Source organism: Varanus komodoensis, unplaced genomic scaffold (genome assembly GCF_004798865.1).
Source record: "Varanus komodoensis strain SLA01 unplaced genomic scaffold, ASM479886v1 scaffold7_1, whole genome shotgun sequence".
Taxonomy (NCBI): domain Eukaryota; kingdom Metazoa; phylum Chordata; class Lepidosauria; order Squamata; family Varanidae; genus Varanus; species Varanus komodoensis.
This window is the reverse complement of record NW_025336479.1, coordinates 12016121-12038402: the sequence shown is the minus strand read 5'-3', so window position 1 is coordinate 12038402 and position 22282 is coordinate 12016121. Positions and strand designations below refer to the sequence as shown.

Below are 22282 nucleotides of genomic sequence, written 5' to 3'. Positions count from 1 at the left end.
TGTTTTCTTTAGGGAAAAGTTCTGGCTTGATTCGATCAAGGAGCCACTTGCCTGCCTTTCTGTTGGTCCAGGATATTTGCAAAGCCCTCTTCCAGTACCATGATTTGAATGCATCAATTTTCTTCCTGTCAGCTTTTTTTCACTGTCCAGCTTTCACATATCATACTAACTGGTGGTGGAAAACAATATTTTGGTCATCACCAACACTTAGAAACAGCTTAGATCAGGCTGCCATGGAATGGTGCATGCTGAAAACTTGCCCTGTTTATGGGTCTTAAATCACTGCTATTTTATGTCAGTTTAAATCCCACAGATCTGCTATGGTAACACTGCACATACAGACTGAAATCATTAATCATTCTTGCTTTAAGGAAGCAAGTTCTACCCACACTACTCCTTTAACCTTGCTAAATGTTAACTTGTGAGAATGAGCAACCACTCGCAATAAAATTTAGGCAGAAGCTGCTTCATGTATTGCGCTAAAGCTATCACTCAGAATCTACAGAACAGTTTCTTCCAAAAGTTTTATTGGTTGAACATCCATTCTACAATGTGAACATGTTTAAAAGGCCTGAATGCAGCATACCACTGTATAATACCAGGGAGAAAAACAGAAAGACCAAATACCAAGGCATATACTCTCTGAAATAAGGAAGCAGAACTGAAAACAAAACAACCACGCACATGCAAATTTTGCCTTATTGGAAAGACATCCTAGTGGGAACAAAGAGTTTCTGGACGTTCTCACTATGGGTGGAAAGAGAATATGTAATAAACTTGACTATGATCAAGTGCAGACCTTATGAGAAAGGCATATTCAATACTCCCACAGGCAAGGGCATCTGCAGAGGCATTTGCAAACAGTCACTGGCTAAAGGGACTGATACTATACTTGCTGACTCTGGTCATGGACTGTCAGCAGGAACAGTAGCTTTTGGGAATAGTGCTAGAGAGAAGGGCAGGTAGCACACACTAGATGAGCAACTTTCCAAAGCAGTGTGAAGACTCTCACATGAGCAGCCTGTGCTGCTTTTAACATCTCTTCCAGCACTTTTCATGCTAAGCACATCAATAGAACTATAGTGGTAAAACTGGGAGAAGTTCATCACTCCTAAGATGACAGAAATCAAGACTGGCTGTAATACCTAGCCAGTTTGTCAGCCGCAACTCTACAAGGCTTAGCTCTCTGTTGGAATGGAAAGAAGAGAGAGAGAGGGGCTGAGACTGTCCTGGAATGAAGGTGGCCAGTACATTACTCAGAAAATGGATGCTTCTAATGACAAGGCAGCCTTTATTGGCCTCAGATATCTGAAGATAAGGTAGAGGATTCTTGTTTACTCTGTCATCTAGATAAGATGTCTGTCAAGTGCAGTGTGAGAAGAGTCTAGGTCCCAACCAAGAAATACTATGGCAGAACTCAGCCTATAGTCAGGAAAGCAAATCTGTCACAAAAAAAACAATAGGAAATAAGTCTGAAATATCAGTCTATATAGACATAGCATTCAGGACTTCAGTTGCCTCACTGGCCACAGGAATCCAAGTCCCTCCAAAATTTTCCACAGAAGTGTGTCAGTTGCCCATCTCTGTGCAGGGTTCCTTGGATTTTTGTACTTGGATCACAAACAGTCCATGGAATTCTCAGGCTGCAGACCCATAGAAGGGACCAACCCTTTGATGTAGGAACAGCTAGGAGAAAGGAGACCATCAGGCTCTGGGTCTACATTTTCAATATTGTCCATCTCGTCTCTAGGACCATCCCAATTGATGTGGAAACGAGTGACTCGAGGGTTGGAGGCCAGGATATTCCTTTGGAGCTGGGAGTAATAAGAGCAGACAAAGTTACATGGGTTTATACTGCCGTCAGTTCCTAGACTGTTAGTCACACAATTCCTACAGCATCTCCATAAACTGAGTTAATGGATTTTTTAAAGCACTACTTTACGTATGATAAAGAAATCAATCCTATTCAATTACATCTTGGTAATCCCTGTGCAAGGCACTTGCTTACCTAGCACGTTAGGTACCATTTTGATCCTCAGTCCCTATCTTTGAGTGCACAGGCAGATGACTCTTTAAAAACTCTACTGCTATAACCCATCTACTGCAATTTGTTTTAAACCATTAGAAGTTCCTTTTGTCAGAGCATGACACACCTCAGAAGGAAACCATCAAAGCTGTCTCAACATGGAGTTGAGCAGATACTCACTACACATGCTAATGTACCCTTTGAGATTTAAAGCTCTTTCACAACCATTCTGTAGCAGCTGAATCAATCATTTAATCACATCAAGTAGTAACTGTAAACAAGACTTTGTATGCAGTTGTAACCAGTCATAATCACCACTGTATTCTACAGAAGCGTATTTAAATTGTTCCTTAGCTCCTGGAAAATCAAAGTTCCATCCAGTATCAGAAGAACTGTGCACTCCAGTGCTCCTACCCTTATTCCTAAATGGTGACTGGTTTCAAGGGCTACTACTTTACATTAATTGAAGACCCAAACAGCACACAATATACCCCTCAAAAGGTACTATATTTTAATTGGGACAAAGGCTTATTATATTTCTACAATGAAATATAGCCATATATAGCAATATTTCAATAAATGCAAATATCAGGTAAGCCACATCTTTCTTACACTGGTAAACTGTACTGTATTCCTTCTCTAAAAGATGACAGTTATATTATTTATGGAAATGTCCCTTAAACTTTTTGAATTCACACACCTTTTATTGATCTTTCCTGCCCTTAGCCTAAAGACCTGTTGAATATAATCCTGCAATTGAAATGGCTGTGCTGATTCTTCCCTGCTTGACTCTCCTTCTGAGCATTTACACTTCCCTCTCCCCTCAGTTCTTATACAACTTGTTAAAATCATAATATAAGGAATAGGGACTGCAATCTTGCTATTATCTTTCAGAAATCTTCTGTACATTGTCGGCTGTTCATTAGGTCTGAGTTTCAAACTGTTTATTAAGCTATTAACATTAAGATTTTTAAAAATCCTCCTTTCAACCTCACCCTGTTTTTCAGAAACACTGCCTAAGGGCATTTTCTCCTTATTCTGACTCTAGGGAACAGCCACTGCACATATAAACCAAATGGTTTTTGCCTTCAGCAACAGCCTAAAGGCACAGCTCACAGCACTCTAAGGGTCCCCAGTCCAAATTCCCAAGGCAAGGACATGGTTCTTCTGAAGGCCAAGAGGAATGATAGGCCCAGCCTGTTCTTATCATTGCAGTGTCTCACCTGGGAAAAGTCTGGCTTGAGGGGTGGGTTCTCTCTTAGCTCAGGATCCAGATATTCATTGTTGACATAATAGCCAATGCGGATGAATTCCTGGCCCAGGTAGGTGCAGGTGATAAGTATCACTGTAACTCCTACAGCATCACTCTCCGGGATGAGATCAGGGTTGGGGGCATTGGCCTGCGGAGGAAAGGGAGAAGAGAACAAGATTAATTATATTTGCATACTGTTCTTCTTTCAAAAAACTCAAGGCAGCATAAACTTTTCCCCTTTGGATCCTTACAGCAATTCTGTGATGCATATATATTTTATATATTTATATGTGTGATTTATTTATTTATTGATTGTATATTTTCAATGTTGGAAGCTGTCCCGAGGCTTATGCGACTGGGACGGCATATAAAAACAATAAATAAATAAATAAAGTTACATCCTTTTAGGCTGAGTCAGGACTTTAGCCTGGATCTACATGGCCCAAGCCCAACACACTATCTGGTACACATCAATAGATTTTACAACACTACCAAGCTAAACCACTGGTCTACCGAGCTCAGTACTATCAACATTGTCTGACAGCAGCTCTCCTCGATTTCAAACAGTGATTTTTCCAAGCCCTAGCTGGAGACACTGGGGATTGAGCTTGGCACCTTCTGCATGAAAACATACACTCTGTCATTGAGCTTTGGCCCTTTGTTTGCTGATTCTTATCTATTATCTGCTGTATTAGGCCAATATTTCATATTTCTGTCAACAGTGCTTCAGCTCTACCATGGATTCATTCCTGGATTTTGGCTTGTGATGCTGAACTTTTCCTTATGCCACTTTTTTCCTCCAACTGTTAGAAACTTTGCCTCCTGCTGCCAGTTCCCACCCTAACACACAAATACAGCATCATCATGGTTGTTCTTGGGTTATCTAAGGTTTGTTTAACCCTCAAATAACCCATGATGATCAGGTTCAGTCACCATAGCTTGTATAGTCCAAGTGGCAACTGGCACACATCTTAGTCCTTTGGGTGACTTGACCATGCAGTAGCTTATTACGGGTGAAAAAGTTCTTTCTACAATATTTGTGGATAACGGAGCATAGTTCATAAATATGGTTGGGCTCATGCACCATGGTAACTCAGAATTCAACCACCTATGGATTAAGTAAACCATGGCTTAGTGTTATGTATGAACCAGATGTCTGTGTCTTTGGTCTATGATACACTAGAGAGGCCTTCTGTTATTTGACTCAGATAGGGTTTGTTAGAAATTGGAACTAAACATACAACCATTAAAATACCTCATTGGAACTGTATTAACAGTGCCACTGTATGCAAAATATGGGAGTCAGAATATGAGACAAATGAAACTAGCTGATTCTCTGCTGGAATACTGTGTGTAGCTTTATACATAATATTGTATATAGCAGAAGGGTTGGAGGAAAGCAATATAAAATCTTGCTCTCCAAAATATTTTAACCAAAAATATTATCAAAATATTTAACATATCCCTAAAATTAGGCCTTGTATCAGAGGACTGGAGAATGGCTAGTGTTACACCACTTTTTAAAAAGGGATCCAGGGAGATCCAGGAAATTACATGCCAGTTAGCTTAGCATCTGTCCTGGATAAACTGCTTGAAAACATTATTAAAGATAGAATCAGTAAGCACATAGAAGGACAAGCCCTGCTGAAAATAATCAGCACTGCTTCTGTAAGGGGAAGTCATGTCTCACTAACCTTTTGGAGTTTAGAGGGTGTCACTATAGGGGTGATCCAGTAGACACTGTATACTTGGACTTCCTAAATGCTTTTGACAAAGCCCCTCACCAAACTTCCTGAACAATCTAAACAATGATGGAATAAAAATGTGTGTGGTGGGGCTCTTATGGCTCACTCTCGGGTTAAAGAACAGAAGACAGAGGGTGGGAATAAATGGTGACTTCTCCCAATGGAGATATGTTACCACTGGGGGTCCCACAGGGTTCTGTATGAGGACCAACCTATTCATAAGTGATCTAGAACTAGTAGTAGTAAAGTGGCCTCATTTGCTGATGGCACTTCACTTTTTAGGGTAGTTAAAAACAAGAGGGCTTGAGCAGCATCAAAAGGATCTCTCCAAGCTGGGGGAAGGGGCATCAAAATGATAAATGCAGTTCGATACAAGCAAGTGTAGAGTAATGCATGTTGGGCAAAAAATCCCAACTTCAAGTATACACTGATGGGATCTGAACCAGCAGTGACTGAGCAAGAACAGGATCTTGGGCTAGTGCTGGACAACTCGATGGAAGTGTCAGTCCAGGGTGCAGCTACTGTGAAGAAGGCAAATGCCAGGCTAGTCATAATTAGGAATGGAACAGAAAGTGGAACTGCCAGAATCAGATTTCCCTTATACACATCTTTGGTGTGACCACACTTGGAATACTGTGTTCAACTCTAGTTCACTTACCAGAAAAAGGAAATTATTGAGTTGGAAAAAAGTGCAGAGAAGGGCACCAAAAATGATCAGGGGGCTGGAGCTGCTACAACAACTGGGACTGTTGAGCTTAGAAAAAAGGCAAGTAAGGGGAGATATGATAGAGGTGTTCAAAATAATGCATGATGTGAAGAAGATACAGAAGGGTCACTTTTCTTCCTCTCCCATAACACTTGAACCTGAGGTCACCCCATAAAACTGGTGGGAGATTTAGGAGAAAAGGAAATACTTCTTCACACAGTGTACACTTAAACTATGGAATTCACTGGCATGGGAGTTGGCAATGGCCACCAATCTGGATGGCTTTAAAAAGGGACTGGACAGATTTATGAGAGAGGAAGTTACTATCTTTGCTGGCTATGTGCTTCCTCCTTTACCAGAGGTGACATGCTAAGAAGCTTGGGCAGGATGAGGTCTTGCACCCAGCTGGTTTGCCACCATGTATATGGACTGCTGGACTAGATGGACCTTGGGTCTGATCCGGCATAGCTTTTCTTATATTCTTAATAAACAGGACATAATAAATAAAATAAAAGAGGACATATGTGAAAAGAGTAAAGATTGACTATGCTACAACATAAGAAGAATGCGAGAGGGACAATTTTCAGATACTGAAAAGCTTGCTACAAAGGAGAGGTACTTAGGAGCTTACTTCAAACACAAACATATGTCTCCCAGCTGGAACAGGTCCCACTAACACTGAGTCAAGAATTTGGTCATATTCTTCACTCTCTGCAGAGCCCACATAGATGATCTTCCACTCTAAGTCTGAAAAATAAAGACAGAAGTGCACGGGGAAAGTGTAGACAACAGTCCTAGACCTATGTGGGAAAGATTTTCCTATACATTGGAAAGCCAGTACTTTTGACCCAATTTCCACATAACAGGCCACTATGGATTAATTTTACCAGAAGGCTTTTGGTCATGGCATCAGCTGCCATTTTTAAAATGCAAGTTGTGGCAGGCCCATACCATAGTTTGCTTTACATGCTTACTTTGCCAGGGGGTTATTATTATGGTTAACAAACTACCCCAAAACCACAACCTCTTTTAGGGTTATGGATGGTTTGTTAACTGTTCTAGCAAACTTACCTTAGCTGGATTAGCATGTAACAACAAGCTACAACTTCCATTTAAAAATACTGGGTAGTACATTATTAGAAATCCTGGGTTAGAGAATTTAGCCCTTAGTGGCTTGCTATTATGTGTTAGTCAAACTATTGTATGCCTTATGAATTAAGCAAAGCAAGACAACTCAACCATCTTTCTCCAATATATCCCCAATCCCTTTTCAGAACAGCTTCTCTTCAGTTCAACTGTTAAGTGTCTCTAAACAATGACAGGGAAACCATGGATAAATATGGGCTTAACATATATAGAGCAGTGGTGTCAAGCTGAAAGTACTTGCACCATATTTAGTCCAGATGTTGTATTCAGAGTTTGAACTGAAGTAATTGGCTTTCAGCAAAAGATGGTTGCACACAGATGTAATTGGACAGCAGTCATCACTTCTCTGACAGCTTTCCCTGTAAGCCTTACTGTAGTTGTGCAACTTTTGGAGAAGTGCTCTCATTTTTTCAATTGCTAAGAAACTCAAAGAAAAAAAAGGTGTGCGTACAGGTACGTGTGTGTTTTAAATAGCCAGGCATCTTGCTTGAATCACGGGGGGAGGAGCAAGAGTAGCAGTAATCCCAGTGTTCACTTATCATGAAAAACGCAAAGCCTAGAAGAAGACAGGCCGTCTTTATAGATGAAGATTATGAGGAAAAATCTGCTGTGGCTTCTCTGAAAATATTATAGCAATTTTCAACCTTTAGGGATACGTTATGAAGTATTTTGTACAACCCACTATGGTAAACCACTGCTGCAGTTATAAAGGTTAAAAGCTGTCTCATGTGATAAGCTAATTATAAGAACTTACACTGAATCATGAGAGGTCATGAAAAAAGTCAAGTGTTCCATGTTTTTGTGCCAAAAACAACAGGAGTCAAAAGGGATGCTTGAAAAAGCAGCCATGATTAGGAGCAACAAGGAATGAAAACACTGCTTCAAATGCTCAAGTATCCGCAGCAGCTCACAAAAAGCCCCTCTTCACTATCCTAACAGTTGTGTGGAAGGGATTTTTTCCCCATTGGGAGTCTGACCCCATGTTACAGCTTATTGTCATGAGTTGTCTTCCAAAAACCTTTTTTACTTTACAGATAATATTTTGTATAGATTGGTGAAAAAAGAGGCTAATACATGTTGCAGCAGCTGCCAAGGTGCAAATGCCGTACAATGAGTAGATCCAGTGCTCTGTCAGAGGGTAAATCATGACATCGCAGCCAATAATAAAGAATGACACTTTGATCCTCTGTATCTCCACTTCTCATTGGTTTCAACTCCGTAACTAAAATCTATCTCAAGAAAGTGTTGGAGATGCCATAAAAAAATTAAAAGAGTTTAAAAGCCAAAACTCTGCACTAATAAAATCTAAATTCTACACTGTATTCTCTAAGTACAATTTATCAACATTCAGAGAAGGAGCCTGGTATATCCCTGAGAGTCAGCCTAATCCAATCCGCTACAGTCCTAAAATATACCCCCGCCCCAAACAATCCTGCTGTGCTCAGCTTTATTCCCTGTTCCTAACTTCTGAGATGTCTCTAGATTTGTTCAAGCACTAACAAGTATATATTTTGTAGCTGTTAGGCTAAAAGGCCAGTTATATTAATGAAAGCTATGATTCCCAGAATGCTGAACTTTACACCCAATACTGTACCTAATAGTTGTATAGCAAAAACAGTTCTATAAGCCTTGGTATGGTGTGAAGCAGGGATGGACCAGAGTCCTCACTTGCATCTGGTGAGTTTCACCTTTCCTGTGCTGTTCTCCAGGCTTGTTCATATGAAGAAAGCTGTCTACATAAGTCATTCTGTTTTGAAAGCCTGTTCACAATTTCTCTCTCTAGAGAGCTATGGTTTAGTAAGTCCTTGATTAGCATTTGTGCTTGCTATTCATAAGAAAATCAGTAACATAAATTTAAAATTGAGGTATTAAGATGCCTTGAAAACCTTCAAAACAGCAAGCACTGAAAAAAAGACCAGCAGCTTTTCTTTAAGACAGCCTTGAACCAAGTCCAACTGCCTTAAACAATAGGATAACAATTCAGTGGAAGGATGACTGGAAAACAAACTTGAGATAAAATTGGCTTTCGATTTCTCGTCCAAGATCCAGAATTAGAAATGAGATAAGTAGAGAAAGGGACAGGCATGACCCTGCATGAGGACTAGCCAGGATGATACCATAGTACAAAAGGACTTTCAGTTTCAAAAGGATAGTGAATTCTGCCTTGAAGAGGGGGAACCACCAGCTCCTGAAAAAGAGTATGTTGCCATATCAGCAACTCACAGGAACCACAACAGTCAAAAGTCCAATGCAAGAACTTCCAGCACAGTTGGCCTTATTTTATGCTTATGGTTCTAGCTTTATTTCTTATTACAGTCTTGTCCACCACACTCAGAACATCCCATTTGACTCCCTTCAACCTCTCAAGGATCTCCTGCTCTTTAGACTCCACCCATTGATTTATGCTGCCTTTTATGACGGCAATTGCCAGAATACCTATGTGATGGCATCTTTCAACCATGTTGTCCATGAAGTCTCTGGTTGCTCCCTCCCAACTAAACCAAATTAATATCTGCATTTGTTTACATTTGTCTTATTATCCTGGTCTCCTTCCTACATTCCCTTTGTTGTGTCCTCACTGATAAAAGCTGAGCCTCATCAGAAATGTTTGTGTGTGAGAGATGCTGGGAATGAAAAAGAAAAATAGTAAGAGAATGCTTTAAAATGGATGGATTCCTTTGAGAAAAAAGTAATCATATTACATACATCCTAGAGTGACAGGCACAGAAATATATTTTTCATAATCCTTAGCTCTATGTTGTTCCTGCTTAGTATGAACTGACTGGTGGGAGATTCTGGACAAAGAAAAAGCAAGGATTTCTTCACACAGTGCATAGTTAAACTATGGAATTCACTGCCACAGGAAGTAGCAATGGCAGTTTGGATTGCCTTAAAACAAAATATGACAAATTCATGGCAAAGGCTATTAGTGCTGTTGTTCTTAATGACCATGTGCCGCCTCTGGTATCAAAGGCTATGTACACTTGTTGCTGTGGAGTTTGGGCTATTATATCCGTCCTGTTTGAGAGATTCTATGGATAGCTGGTTTGTCACAGTGTGAATGGAATCCTAACCCCAACCCTAGGTCTGATTCAGCATAGCTACTTATGTTCTTATAACAGCAGGGTATTACTGCTGCAAACCACAGAGGAAGAATGAAATGAGAATTATGTATCATAATCAGGTGGAAAGAACATTGGTGAGCCCTACAAAATCATCAAGCAGGAAATGGAAGTGTCTTCTTTAGTGTTGCACAAGCACTCACATCTCAAATCCCCGTAGTGACTAGTGGAACACTACACATTATACAAATTTCAAACATTTAAGTGAATTTCAAAAGTACTCAGAGTGTTAGCTCTGGGGTACAGCTCCCCCAAACCACCCAAGCTATGTAGGCCTATAGCTAGAGATGCCACTTGATTTGCTATGCCACTGATTTCCAAAAACAGTCAGAGGAAAGCATAGCTGATACCTGAGCAGGTCCATGCACCAGGCTTACTACTGGTTAATATGACTTCCATCTCCCTGCTCCCCCAAAGCTTTGGCAAATTTTTTCTTACTAAAGGAACACAGAACCCAAGTATTATTTAAGAGAGTGCAGCATCTTTCGGAAGAGACAGGGTGGCCAGGACCAACACAGGCATTCTAGAGTTTCGCCAGCACTATGAGGCAAGAGCACGTTTCTCTCTACAGCTGCTGGCACTGAGGTCAATAAGTGGCCTGTCTTAAGAGTTTTCCAGCAGTATTTCCCTCCCTGTCCCCACAAATAGCTCCAGGTAGAATATAGACTTCTGTCTACCCATTTTAATCCGCGAACCTAGGCGGAATGGAGATTTGAATCATCGTCTTATTGGACACCCGCCCGCCCAGCCCCATATAGATGGCTCTTTAGACCAGACCAGTCCAATATGGTTTGAATTTGGGGAACTAATGGAAGGCCACTTTAAATTGATAACCACGCGCTCATCCGTGTCTCATTCCCCTGTGCACAGGCTCTAGGTTGGCATGATTACAGATTCTTGACGGCTGTGCTGTTAGGGCAGTGAAGTGACTGCTTAGAGCTTTCCTGGGATGTCGGACGGAGGCTACGGTCGCTTCGGCATAGGGAAAGACCTCGCACGTGGGTCAAACTCTGCGCCTTGTCCCCAGACTCACCATGAGGCAACGCCTCTCCACACTCGAACTGCACTTGGAAACGGAGCGGGTGGGCGAAGGGGCTCGGGTTCTCCAGCAGCGAAACTCCCAAGACCGACACCCGCGCCATGACAGACTATAGCCCCACCGCTTACTCGCACTCAAACATCTCCCCAGCCCAATCCGCGCGCCACCGGCTTAACGACAGAACGGAGCCGCAGCCAATCACCACGCGGAAGCCAGCCCGCCACAACCAATCCGCGGGCTTCGCGCCTGAGCCCGTCCACCTATTCCTCGAGAGAAGCCACGCCCGTCCCTTTTTCCACCAATCCGTTTTTACAGTCCAGTCCCTGGCGGGAGCTGAATCTAAACAATCAGCGTACGCCTCCAAACTCCTCCTCCTCCTCCTCCGCCCGCCGCACCGCCCACGCACGGGCGCGCGCTATGCCTGCCTGTTCTGCGCGCCAAAACTCTGGCAGCCAATTGGCGTGTTTAGGCAAGAGACCAACCCAAAGAAGAATCCCCGTTTGCAAGGTTTGTATCCGATGCTAGTCTAACCAAGGTGCTTTTCATTTCAGTAGCTGTATTCCAACTAGGTAAGACTAGCAATGGATGCATTCCTTCGCGATCCCATTTGGCTCGTGGGGCAGTTTAAAATCTTGCTGGTTTCACCAGTGGTACTTCCTGGAGATTTAAAAAACCTCCTCACTGAGCTCCACTTGTTTGGTAGAAAGGTAGGGTATAAATCTAATTATTAAAGCCTCACAACGAAACCATTGCTCAGCAATTCACCTGAGGGCAGATTTTGTACTTGGGCCCGTTACACCCTAGTCTTGGACTGTAGTGGAGGATTTAAATCCCAAGGTGGAAGGATTTAAGTGCTAGGCAGAGGGTTACCAAATGGTGTACGTGGACAACGATGCATCCCCAGAAGTGCCTTCCAAGAAGCCAAAGTCTTTCCACATAAACAATAATAGCAATATATTACCTCCAACTGGAATAGCTGTGAAATTGATCTCTGTTAGCGCTAAAAACGGTGGATTAAAAGGAGATTAGTGTGTTGAGGCTCAGAGTCTACTCTTTTGGGCAGGTTTCTTGGCCTTTGCTTTACTTTTATGATGGTACTCTGGGACAGTTTCCGAAATTACAAAATACCCTTAAATTCTAGCACAGTTTCTATCCCGACTTAACTAATTATCGAGGCTTGGGAGGAGTACTGGCAAAGTCAACGAAAATAATTGCAATGACCCAATGAGAACTAGATTTTGAGTGTGGGTTGTGCAAGTGGTCTACTCCCCAGCAGTGCAAAGTATTGAACAAGGCTGGCCCTAACAAAGAATAAGATGGCTACTTCAGGCAGTGGTTTTGGGTGCCATGAAAGATCAGCAGTTTGTTTTTTTCACTTCTTGGGTCCGGGGGCAGGTGCTTAGGGGATTTTCAGCCTCATTTAGTAAAATAACGTGGATGGCTCTAAGCACTGTGCATCTTACCTGAGCAGCAAAATGTCTTAGGCTGTAACTAGAGTAGAAGGTTGCTAAATGTAGCTACTCTTTTTCATGTAAATCTCCTTGGACTTTCCTCTGAGTGATGAATTCAGTGGCTTAACAAACACATAGCTGCAGAGGAAACAAAGCAAGGAGGAGCAGTATTGTGTAGGTCACAGTAAGCAAAACTAGGACAGGGCAAAGGTCTGTAATAAGGAAACAGCAATACCTTGGTGAAAAAAGATACTTTGGCTCCTTCAGTAGCTATCTGGCTTCAAGTCACTAGGTGGCTATCATGCCAAAATACTGTCTGTGAGGAAAATGCTTTGCAGTGACCACTAAAGTCCTCAATTGTTCTTGTTGCCTTTATGGATGGAATGTAGTCTTGTGGTGTAAAACATGTTTTACATATAGAATGACTTAAGTTTAGTTTTTCTGTAAGAAATTTTGGAAGAGTTGCTGCTAGTCTATGACCAGCCTTCCACCATCAAGTGCTCTCTAGATTTGTTGGAATTCAGGAAATGTTGAAACCATGAAAAAGAACATGGAAATTTGGGGATGGAGGGTGCACGGAGCGAGGCGCCGGCTTACTCGCGAAGAGATTGTTTTCTCTGAGCTAGTCCAAACGACCTCCTTGCGAGCAAGCCGCTCCCACCCGTGCCTGTGCGGGGGCCCAGCGAGTGCAAAACCTGTGAGGCGGGCCAGTTAAATGGACATGGCGGGCCGGATCTGGCCCACGGGCCTTAGTTTGAGGACCCATGTTTTAAATAAATAACACTAATTTTTTGGTGCTGTTCACAGGTCTGAAGTAACTTTAGGCATGGTATGCTTGCCCAAAACCATCTGAACTTGGAAGGTTGTGGGTATCCAGTGGAAGGGATGTGGAGGCTAGGATTGCAACTGTGCTCTCATCACTCTCCAGTATATTTAGATGCCCTATTTTGGATGTCTGAATGTTTTCCACCTCCTCAGGAGGAATGGAAGCTAAAGAACTAGCTTTAGTTAGTCTGGGGTTCTTCAGAGCATGGTGGTACCTAGCTTCTCCTTGCCCCCTGGAACACTGCACCCCTCTCTGAAGATAAAAGAAGTGACTGAAGGGAATTGAAGGGAAACTTTAAGCAATCTCAGTGTATTATTTGAAAAGTGACATTATCTTGTTCTGTAAATATTTCACCTTAAAAATATTTTCTTTCATTTTGAAAAGTTGTCTCTAATCCTGGTGTCTGTTGCATGCCATAGGAACATGGCATAGGAAAATTTAATTCTAGTGGTAGCTGTTAAAGGTTTTAAAGCAGAAGCAGTATAATCTAATGATGCAAACTGGTTGGAAACTTTATTTAAAAACTGTTGCAATTAGTTCTATAGATACAAGTCTCAAAGTTCTTATTTTTTAAAACAAATTTTGGTGAAGTAAGTCACCTGTTCAATTGCATGTGGTGGTGGTAGCAAATAGTTGCATGTGGTTTTTAGAACTACCTTTAATGACTGCTATAATATCTAACCAGAACAAACCCAGAAACAAAGGCTCAAATCCCAGGCTTTGAATCCAAGGCAAACCATTCAAAATCACAGTAGTCCAAGTCTATGCCCCAATCACCAATGCCGAAGAGGGTGAGTCAAAAATTATCTGCACTCTGGTTATATTAAAACTTCTGTTGGCCACACTGTCTTATGGGTGCTTTCCGTTCAAGGCTACTGTCTCCCCAGTCACTACTGTGCAGGTGTGAACATGTTACATCAGTTCATTTGTAACTGAGGTGTGAGCAAAAATGGATGCCCCACTTGTGATTTGCACTAATGAAGAGCAGCATGCAATGATTCTTTTTTTGTGTGGTCAGAGGGTGTACCTGGTGCCATAATTTCTTGAAGACTTTGTGCGCAGTATGGAGAAAGTGTTTTTTTGCAAAGAAGCCTATGAATGGATAGAGAAGTTCATGGACGGTCACACAAGTGTTAGCCATCAAGAAGGGGATGGCTGCATGTTCACAGCTGATGACAACATTAAACATACATGTGAAATGATTCTGTTGAATAGATGAGTGATGTGGATTATGTGGCAAATCATTTGCAAATTACCCATGGCTCTTCCTATGAAATAATCCACAACAGATTTAGGTTTCAAAAAGTTTGTGCAAGATGGGTACCGAAACAACTCACGGAAGAGCATAAACAGAAATGTTTGGATATCTGCAAACGAAATTTGGACCAATACTCTAAGAAAGGTGAAAGTTTCTTAAAGAAAATAATTACTGGGGATGAAAAATAGATCCATCACTATGAGCCTGAGAATAAATGACAGAGTATGGAATGGAAGCATCCTTAACTGCCAACCAAGAAAAAGTTTAAAAGTTAACCATTAACTGGAGAATTGATGCTTACAATTTTCTGGGATTTTCAAGGGCCAGTATTGGAACATTATCAGGAAAAACGTTCAACAATCAACAGTGCTTGTTACAGTGAAATGCTTATTGAAGAGCTTGAAGCCTAAACTTCGGATTAAAAGCAGAGGACTGCTATCCAAGGGCATTGTGACAATGTATATCTGCACACTTCTGCCCACATTGTTGACATTCTGCAAAAAAATTCATTTTGAGGTATTAAGGCATTCTCCCTACGGTTCTGATCTTGCTCCATCAGACTTTCACCTGTTTGAAAGCAACCCTATGAGGACAAAGATTCACTTCTGATGAAGAAGTGAAGACAGTGGTGTATTTGTGGCTCACAGCTCAGCCTAAAACATTTTTAATGAGGGAATATGAAAGCTTGTTGACAGAGTGTATTGAAAAGCAAGGATATTATGTCAAAAACGGTGTATTTGTCTTATCTAGAAGTTAATTAAATTCTACAGCCAGAGTGCAGATAATTTTTGACTTGCCCTCAAAAATTTGGATAATTTTTGACTCACCCTAATATGGTGATTCAAGGCATGTGTTGGGAAACAGACAATAACTTGGGACATCCCTAAATGTTTATCAATAAAAGGTGCTTTAGAGCAATAATTTTAATAAAAAATAAATTAATAGCTATTCTGGGAATCTTACAGAGAGGATTAAAATTAATTTAACTAGACTTCCTATAAAAGGATTCCTATTATGTACTTTATAGAAATCATTCTGGTGTAGTAAAAGCCGAGTAACAATAAATGAGAACTATGCCTTAAACACTTATCTTCATCACACTAAAAGAAAATATTTTATAGAACCTCCCAAGAAGGTTCTTCGAAAAAATGGCAGAGAGGGAAATGTTTTATTTTCTGATTTTTTTCCCCTGTGACTTCACAACTAAAGTAGAACTACATTCATTGCCAGGGAATGGTGGGATTTACAGGTCACCATATCTGGAGAGCTGAAGGTCAGGAAAGACCGTTCTTGGCATAGGCAGTTTTTATGCAGGCTACCTCTCTTGTCCTCACTAGTTGAGTCTTCATTTGGTGACACGCTCTGTCTTCCCACTGCCTATCTTGCACTATTCAGAATATTGGCAGTAGAGAGTAATGCCCCTATTTAAACTTGTTCTATTTCTCCAGGCAAGGGACACTGTATAGACAGCACCATTTGTTCAGTTGCATGCATCTGAACTGCCTTCATTGTTCTATCCCCACCCATTCTGTCCCTCACATCTCTTTTGAGCCTTACCTGTCTAATGTAAATTATGAGGCTTTGAAACACTATTGCATCATGCAAAGCACAGTAGCTTCTAGCTAATGTAAACAACAATGTTGTGCAACATGATTATCATAGATATTGTATATACCTTCATAAAGAAACATAAATAAAAACATTATATGGCCATGTCTGATCTGATAATCAAATTGTGCTTGCTGGATTGTATATTTAAGCTATTGTATAGCACTTAAGGGTTCCATTGTTAAGTTCTTGAAGCCAAGATTGAAATGAGTTGGCAAGGTCACTTAATGTGCCTGTTTCCTTGATTGTAATGATAGTTTAGGTTTCAAACATGTGCCCCAGGCGTTATTGTAGAACTGAAACATGGAGAAAAGCCTGTAAAGAACTGCACATTCCCATAGGTACCAGTAAAGATGCTAGGCTTGTCAACAGGTTTGCGTGATTGAAAGCAAGGCCATTGAATCCAACAACCGTGAACAAGGGAAGGAGAAAATAAATGTGTTTTTGGGCCATTTTACTTCCCCAAAGCCAGTTTTCAATGTTTCCTATGGTGGAAAATGCCCCATGAATGACTATGTGCCTTTGGTGTCAGAAGTAGTATATTTTAAATCAAAATATTAGAGAAATGCTGTATACAGACAAGATGAAACTTTATTATTTTGAATCTTTTTGGTCATGTGGGTCATTTTTCTAACCCGCTAAGGAATCTGGGTGAGCTGAATGATCCTCCAATAAAATCCCAAGGTTTTTGCTAAGCTACAGGCACCCAGATCACCTTCCCTAGATCAGCATCTGCCTTTGGAAAAATTCATGGGACATTTTTATATTTATTTAAATCTTTTATATACTGTCCAACTACTAGTTTCTTGGAATGGTGTATACCAGTTTATACCCCAGTACATTGCTTCTATATTTTCAGGCTTAAATATTGGAAAATCATAAGATTCTTGGATTTTTGAAATGCCCAAAATGTGTTTTTGTTTCCCAAAAGGAATAGGTAAGTGGCAAGAGGCTGAAATTTGGGAACATTGTACAGGTGACAGTAACTGACAATGGCATTGGAGACTTTGTGGTGGGTCTATGTCTGCATAAATTCTGCAGTGTAAAGTGCTCTTGAGTAAGTTTGTCATACACCCTTTATACAGGCACCCTTCTGCCCCAGAAGAGGGTATTCGTGATTTAAATCTCTAAGAAAAAATCTAGTGTTGTGTAAATCTAGTTGTTGTGTAAATTTGGGCCATGTTAAGTATTATTAGAGTGTTACCATATATGTTGGCATATAAAATAACCTTTGATCCCTATTTTTTGCTTTGCTATTTTTGGTTTCATCTTACATGCCCGACATAGGACAAACACTGGAAAAACAGCCCAAAATATTGATCTTATACATGAGTTGCCTTATATGCCACTATATATGGTATTTACATTCTGATTACATATATATGGTGTTTCATTCTTTAGACCAGGCACTACATTCTGTCAATTTGTATATGTTTTTTTCAGGCTTTCTGTTTTTCCCTTATGTGTAGCAAATGTCTTTAAAATATCTACCCTCACTAAAACAAAGTAGCAGGCAAAAATTAAATGCCCATAACTAATAGGTCATAGTACTGTATGATTACAGGGTAGATGAGAACAATTTATTTTCATAGGTCAAAATGAAATCCCAATGTTTTGTGTAGATAAAGTAACTGTAAATACTCATATTTGAGAAACAATTCATGTACATGGAAAAGCTTCCTGTAATTCAGTGCATCTGGTAGAAGCATTGATTCAGTTTAGATTATCTGTCAGGCTAGCATACTGCTGTTCTGTTTTTTAAGCTAATTGCAGATTTTAAATACCTAAGTTATTGCTATTTTTCAGTCACCTGCTCTTACCTGACTAGCTTGCCGACTGTGCTGCACAGAAGCATGGGGATGTCACTATCCTTGTTGCTATTGCTAAAGCCGATGTTGGATAAGACTTGGACTCTTCCACATTTTACATGAAAGTTGGTTACATTTTAACACAGTCTGAAAGAAATTTAAGTCTAATTTAAAAGTGATGTGGGATGATTAAAAAACATGTTGGTGTGGAATTACAGATGGCCAGTATCATTTTAATTGGGTTGTGGGCCCCTGCACATGCAGCAACAACACACCAAGAATCCCTGAGTTGATTACATATACTGATGTACTAACACTGCAAAAGTAGGAACTGGCACCCAGTTTAAAGGTTACAATGCAGCCAACTGCAAATGCAGTTGCTTTTGTATGTCCAAATTCAGAATTAAAATTCATGCCTAAGAAGAAAGCACTTTCATCTCAAAGTTTTTGTACCTCAGCCTGAGATGAAGTATGCTTGTGGAATGAGCTTTTAATACCTGCTTCTTAAATAGCTTGATCAGTATTTAAACAACTATAAATCCTATGAATCTTCTATACCTTCTGTGTTCTAGCAGTTGTGTTTTTGCTCTTAAGCATGCAATATGATATAATGATACAGTTTTTCTAGAACATCTGGAATGCATAAATACAAAGACGAACGGCTTAAGGGCATATGGGGATAAACCTGTTTACTTGTAGATGGGGCCTTTTCTTGCATAATCTTTTGCAGAAATGGGTGCATTCAAGCACACAATGCAATTAATATGCCTATTCATATAGGTTTCAGGCCCACAGTATCAGAAGTACAGTTTTAGATTGAACAACAGCTATATAACCTGCTCAAGAACAGAAAGAAAAGAAAGGGAGATGGAGTTGCACTATATATTAAAGATACATATCTCTGCACAGAAATACAGGAAGATGAAGTTAATAGCCCCATTCATAGCATCTGGATTAATATTAATAGATCAAGGAATAAAAGGAACAATAGTGGTTGGACTCTATTACCAACCACTCAATTAAAGAAGACAAGATAAAACATTTGAAAAGCAAATTGCTGGTCTTTCAAGGTGGCAAGATGTTGTGGTGACTTCAATTTTCCCAATATCTGTTGGGAGACAAATTCTGTCAAACACAGTCCCCCAAGGAATTCCTAACATGTGTTGCTGATAACTTCCTCCAACAGAAAGTGGAGGAAGGAACAAGAGGAACAGCTATCCTTGACTTGATACAAACCAACAGGGAAGACCTGGTAGACATAGTGGAAGCTATGAGAACTCTGGGGGAAAGGGACCATGCCATGTTTGAATTCTTGATTCTAAAGGAAGCAAAAGCCAAATGTAGCTGAACATGTACCCTGGATTTCAAGAAAGAAAATTTTAAATAAACTCGGACCAATAATATGTCCCATGGTGAGCAACTCTAATGAGAAAAGGAGTCCAAGAGAGGGGGGATTATTTTGTTTTTTGAAGTTAATTCTAATGGCACAGTTACAAACAATTCTACCAAGGAAAAAGGGTAGAAGACAACAGAAGCAGCTCATGTAGCTTCATAAAAAGCTTAGAGATGATCTGAAAACAAAAAAGGACATGTATAGGAAGTATAAGGAAGGCCAGGCTACAAAGGAAGAATTCAGGCAGGTAGCATGGAATCAGGAAGCCTAAAGCTAGGAATTAACTTTGGCTATTGAGGGATGCTAAAAGCCTTCTTCAGTTATGTCTAAAGTTGAAGACCAAGGAAAGAACTGGGGGGGTCAACTACTCAATGTGGATTACAAAATGATAACAGACAACAAAAGGCAGAAGTGCTCAGTTCTACTCGGTCTTCTCCCAAACGATCTATGACCTTCCTGATGAAGGAGAAGTACAAGCTGAAGGAGAAGGGCAGAAGCTCAGGATTGATAGGCAAATGGTCAAGGCTCATCTAGTTGGATTGAATGATCTCAAATCTCTGATGAACTCCACTCTAGAGTCATAAAAGAGCTGATGGAAGAACTCTCGGAACCACTGTTCATTATCTTTGAAAAATGATGGAGGACGGGAAATGCCAGATGACTGGAGAAGGGCTAATGTTGTTCCTATTTTCGAAAAAGAAGAAGAACCTGGAAACTACAGACCAGTAAGCCTGACATCAATCCGTGGGAAATTTCTGGAGCAGATTCTAAAGGTGTCAGTCTGCAAACACCTTGAGAACAATGCAGTGATGACTAGAAGCCAGTGTGGATTTCTCAGGAACAAATCCTGTCAGACTAATTTCATTTTTTATTGGGTAACCTCTCTGATGGGTGGTGGGAATGCTGTGGACATAATCTATCTTTAGCATAGCTTTTGAGAGAATGCTGCATGATAACCTGATTAGTAAAAAGTTGGGTGGATGGAACAACCATCAGGTGGCTCCACAGTTGGCTCCAGAATTGAATTCAAAGAGTGTTCATCAATGTCACCTAATGAAACTGGGAAGAGGTAATAAGTGGGGTACCACATAGTTCAGTCCTGGACCCAGTGCTCTTCAACATTTTTATTAAGGATTTTGATGAGGAGCTATAGGGAACAATTATCAAATTTGCAGGTGACACAAAAGTGAGATAGCTAATACCCTGGAAGACAAAAATAAGATTCAAGGTGATCTTGATAGGTTGGAGTACTGGGTTGAAAATAACAGAATGAAACTCAATGGGAACAAATGCCAATCTCTGCACCTAGATAAAAAGAATCTGAATGTATTGTTACAAGATGGGGAGTACTTGGCACCACAATACAGCACGTGAGAAGGATTTTGGAATTGTTGTAGATCACAAGTTGAATATGAGTCAGCAATGTGATGTGGCTGCAAAAAAAGGCAAATGCTATTTTGGGCTGCATTAATAGAAGTATCACTTCCAAATCCCATGAAGCACTAGTGCCCCTTTACTCACCACTGGTTATGCCTCAGCTAGAGTACCGTGTCCAGTTCTGGGCACCACAGTTTAAGAAATGTGCAGACAAGCTGGAAAGGGTTCAGAGGAAGGCAACAAGGATGATCCAGAGACTAGAAACAAAGCCCAGTGAAGAGAGTTTAAAAGAACTGGGTATGTTTAGCCTCTAGAAGAGAAGACTGAGGGGAGATATGATAGCACTCTACAAGTAAGGCTGTCATAAAGAGGAAGGCCAGGATCTCTTCTCAGTCATCCCAGAGTGCAGGACGCTAAGTAACATGCTTAAGTTGCAGGAAGCCAGATTCTGGCTAGATATCAGGAAAAATTTCCTGACTGAGCAGTATGACAATAGAGCCAATTGCCTAGAGAGGCTGTGGGCTCTCCCACACTAGAGGTGTTCAGGATGTAACTGGACAGCCATCTGAGAGGGATGGTTTCATTTGGAGTAATGCACTGAGCAGGCGGTTGGACCTGATGGCTTTTTGGTCACTTCCAACTCTATGATTCTATATGGTCTTGTGTTGAGACATGGTACATTTTAATACCCATCTGTCAATGAGCTGTAACTTCACTAGTTACTTCAGTATAGTGCTCCATCCTCAGACACTGAAATAAACTCATTGTGGGGAGATCAAAACTTGTCTTTGGTTCATTTATGAACTGTGAAGTTTTGGTGGGATGACTTGTCAAGCTACAGGCATGCTTTGGCAGAATGTTATTTGTTGTGTTCCTTCATCTATGTCTCTAGATTCTAGTGCAGTGGCATGAGAGTAAAGGCCTTAGAACAAGGACTTTATATTTCAGCCCAATCCTATCCACTGTTATTCAGAAATAATTTCCATTGTTTTCAGTTAGATTGGCTTTCAGATTAGTACTCTTAGGAATTTTATTCACCATACAGCATTCCTTGGCTCTGAAACAAGTTATTGGTGTACCTCATTTGTCAAACCTGTCAGAGCCAATGGGTATTAGAGCTTTGGCTTCCATCTCCTATCCAGCCAGAATGGCAATATAGTGTCAATGAAATGGTCTCGCCACCAGAGAGCAGGAGAAGTCCTTATATGGCCACAGACCTTGTGGAAGCAGCATCTAGGTTGGGGCAGAACAATGGAATGTCTTGGCAAGGTTCCTGCTTGGCTCAGATCTGTGTCCTATAGGAAATATGCAAGCTCTGATATTCATACATATGTGTATTTGCCTATATGTAGAAAACTATAGCATAGGCAATATGTGGAAGTACCTGCTTTCTGGATCACCCCCCCCCCAATACTGTCATCTTGCATGCACACACTTTTACACAGGGGTACCCACAGGCTCCAACATGCAAATATGTCCCCCCCTTTCTCACACAGAGATATTTGCATCTTCCTGTGGTGTATTT

The 22282-nt window shown here is 40.7% G+C and overlaps 1 protein-coding gene across 1 annotated transcript; it reads right to left on the bottom strand.

Annotated features, from left to right (window-relative positions):
- Positions 1-510: 510 nt before the first annotated feature.
- ASF1B (anti-silencing function 1B histone chaperone) lies at positions 511-11171 on the bottom strand. Its single transcript, XM_044454032.1, has 4 exons — positions 11031-11171; positions 6361-6476; positions 3250-3426; positions 511-1814 (listed from the first exon to the last, which is right to left on the bottom strand). Exons 1-4 carry the CDS (start codon positions 11137-11139, stop codon positions 1617-1619), a joined length of 600 nt encoding a protein of 199 aa, XP_044309967.1. The 5' UTR covers positions 11140-11171; the 3' UTR covers positions 511-1616.
- Between the last annotated feature and the right edge of the window lie 11111 nt (positions 11172-22282).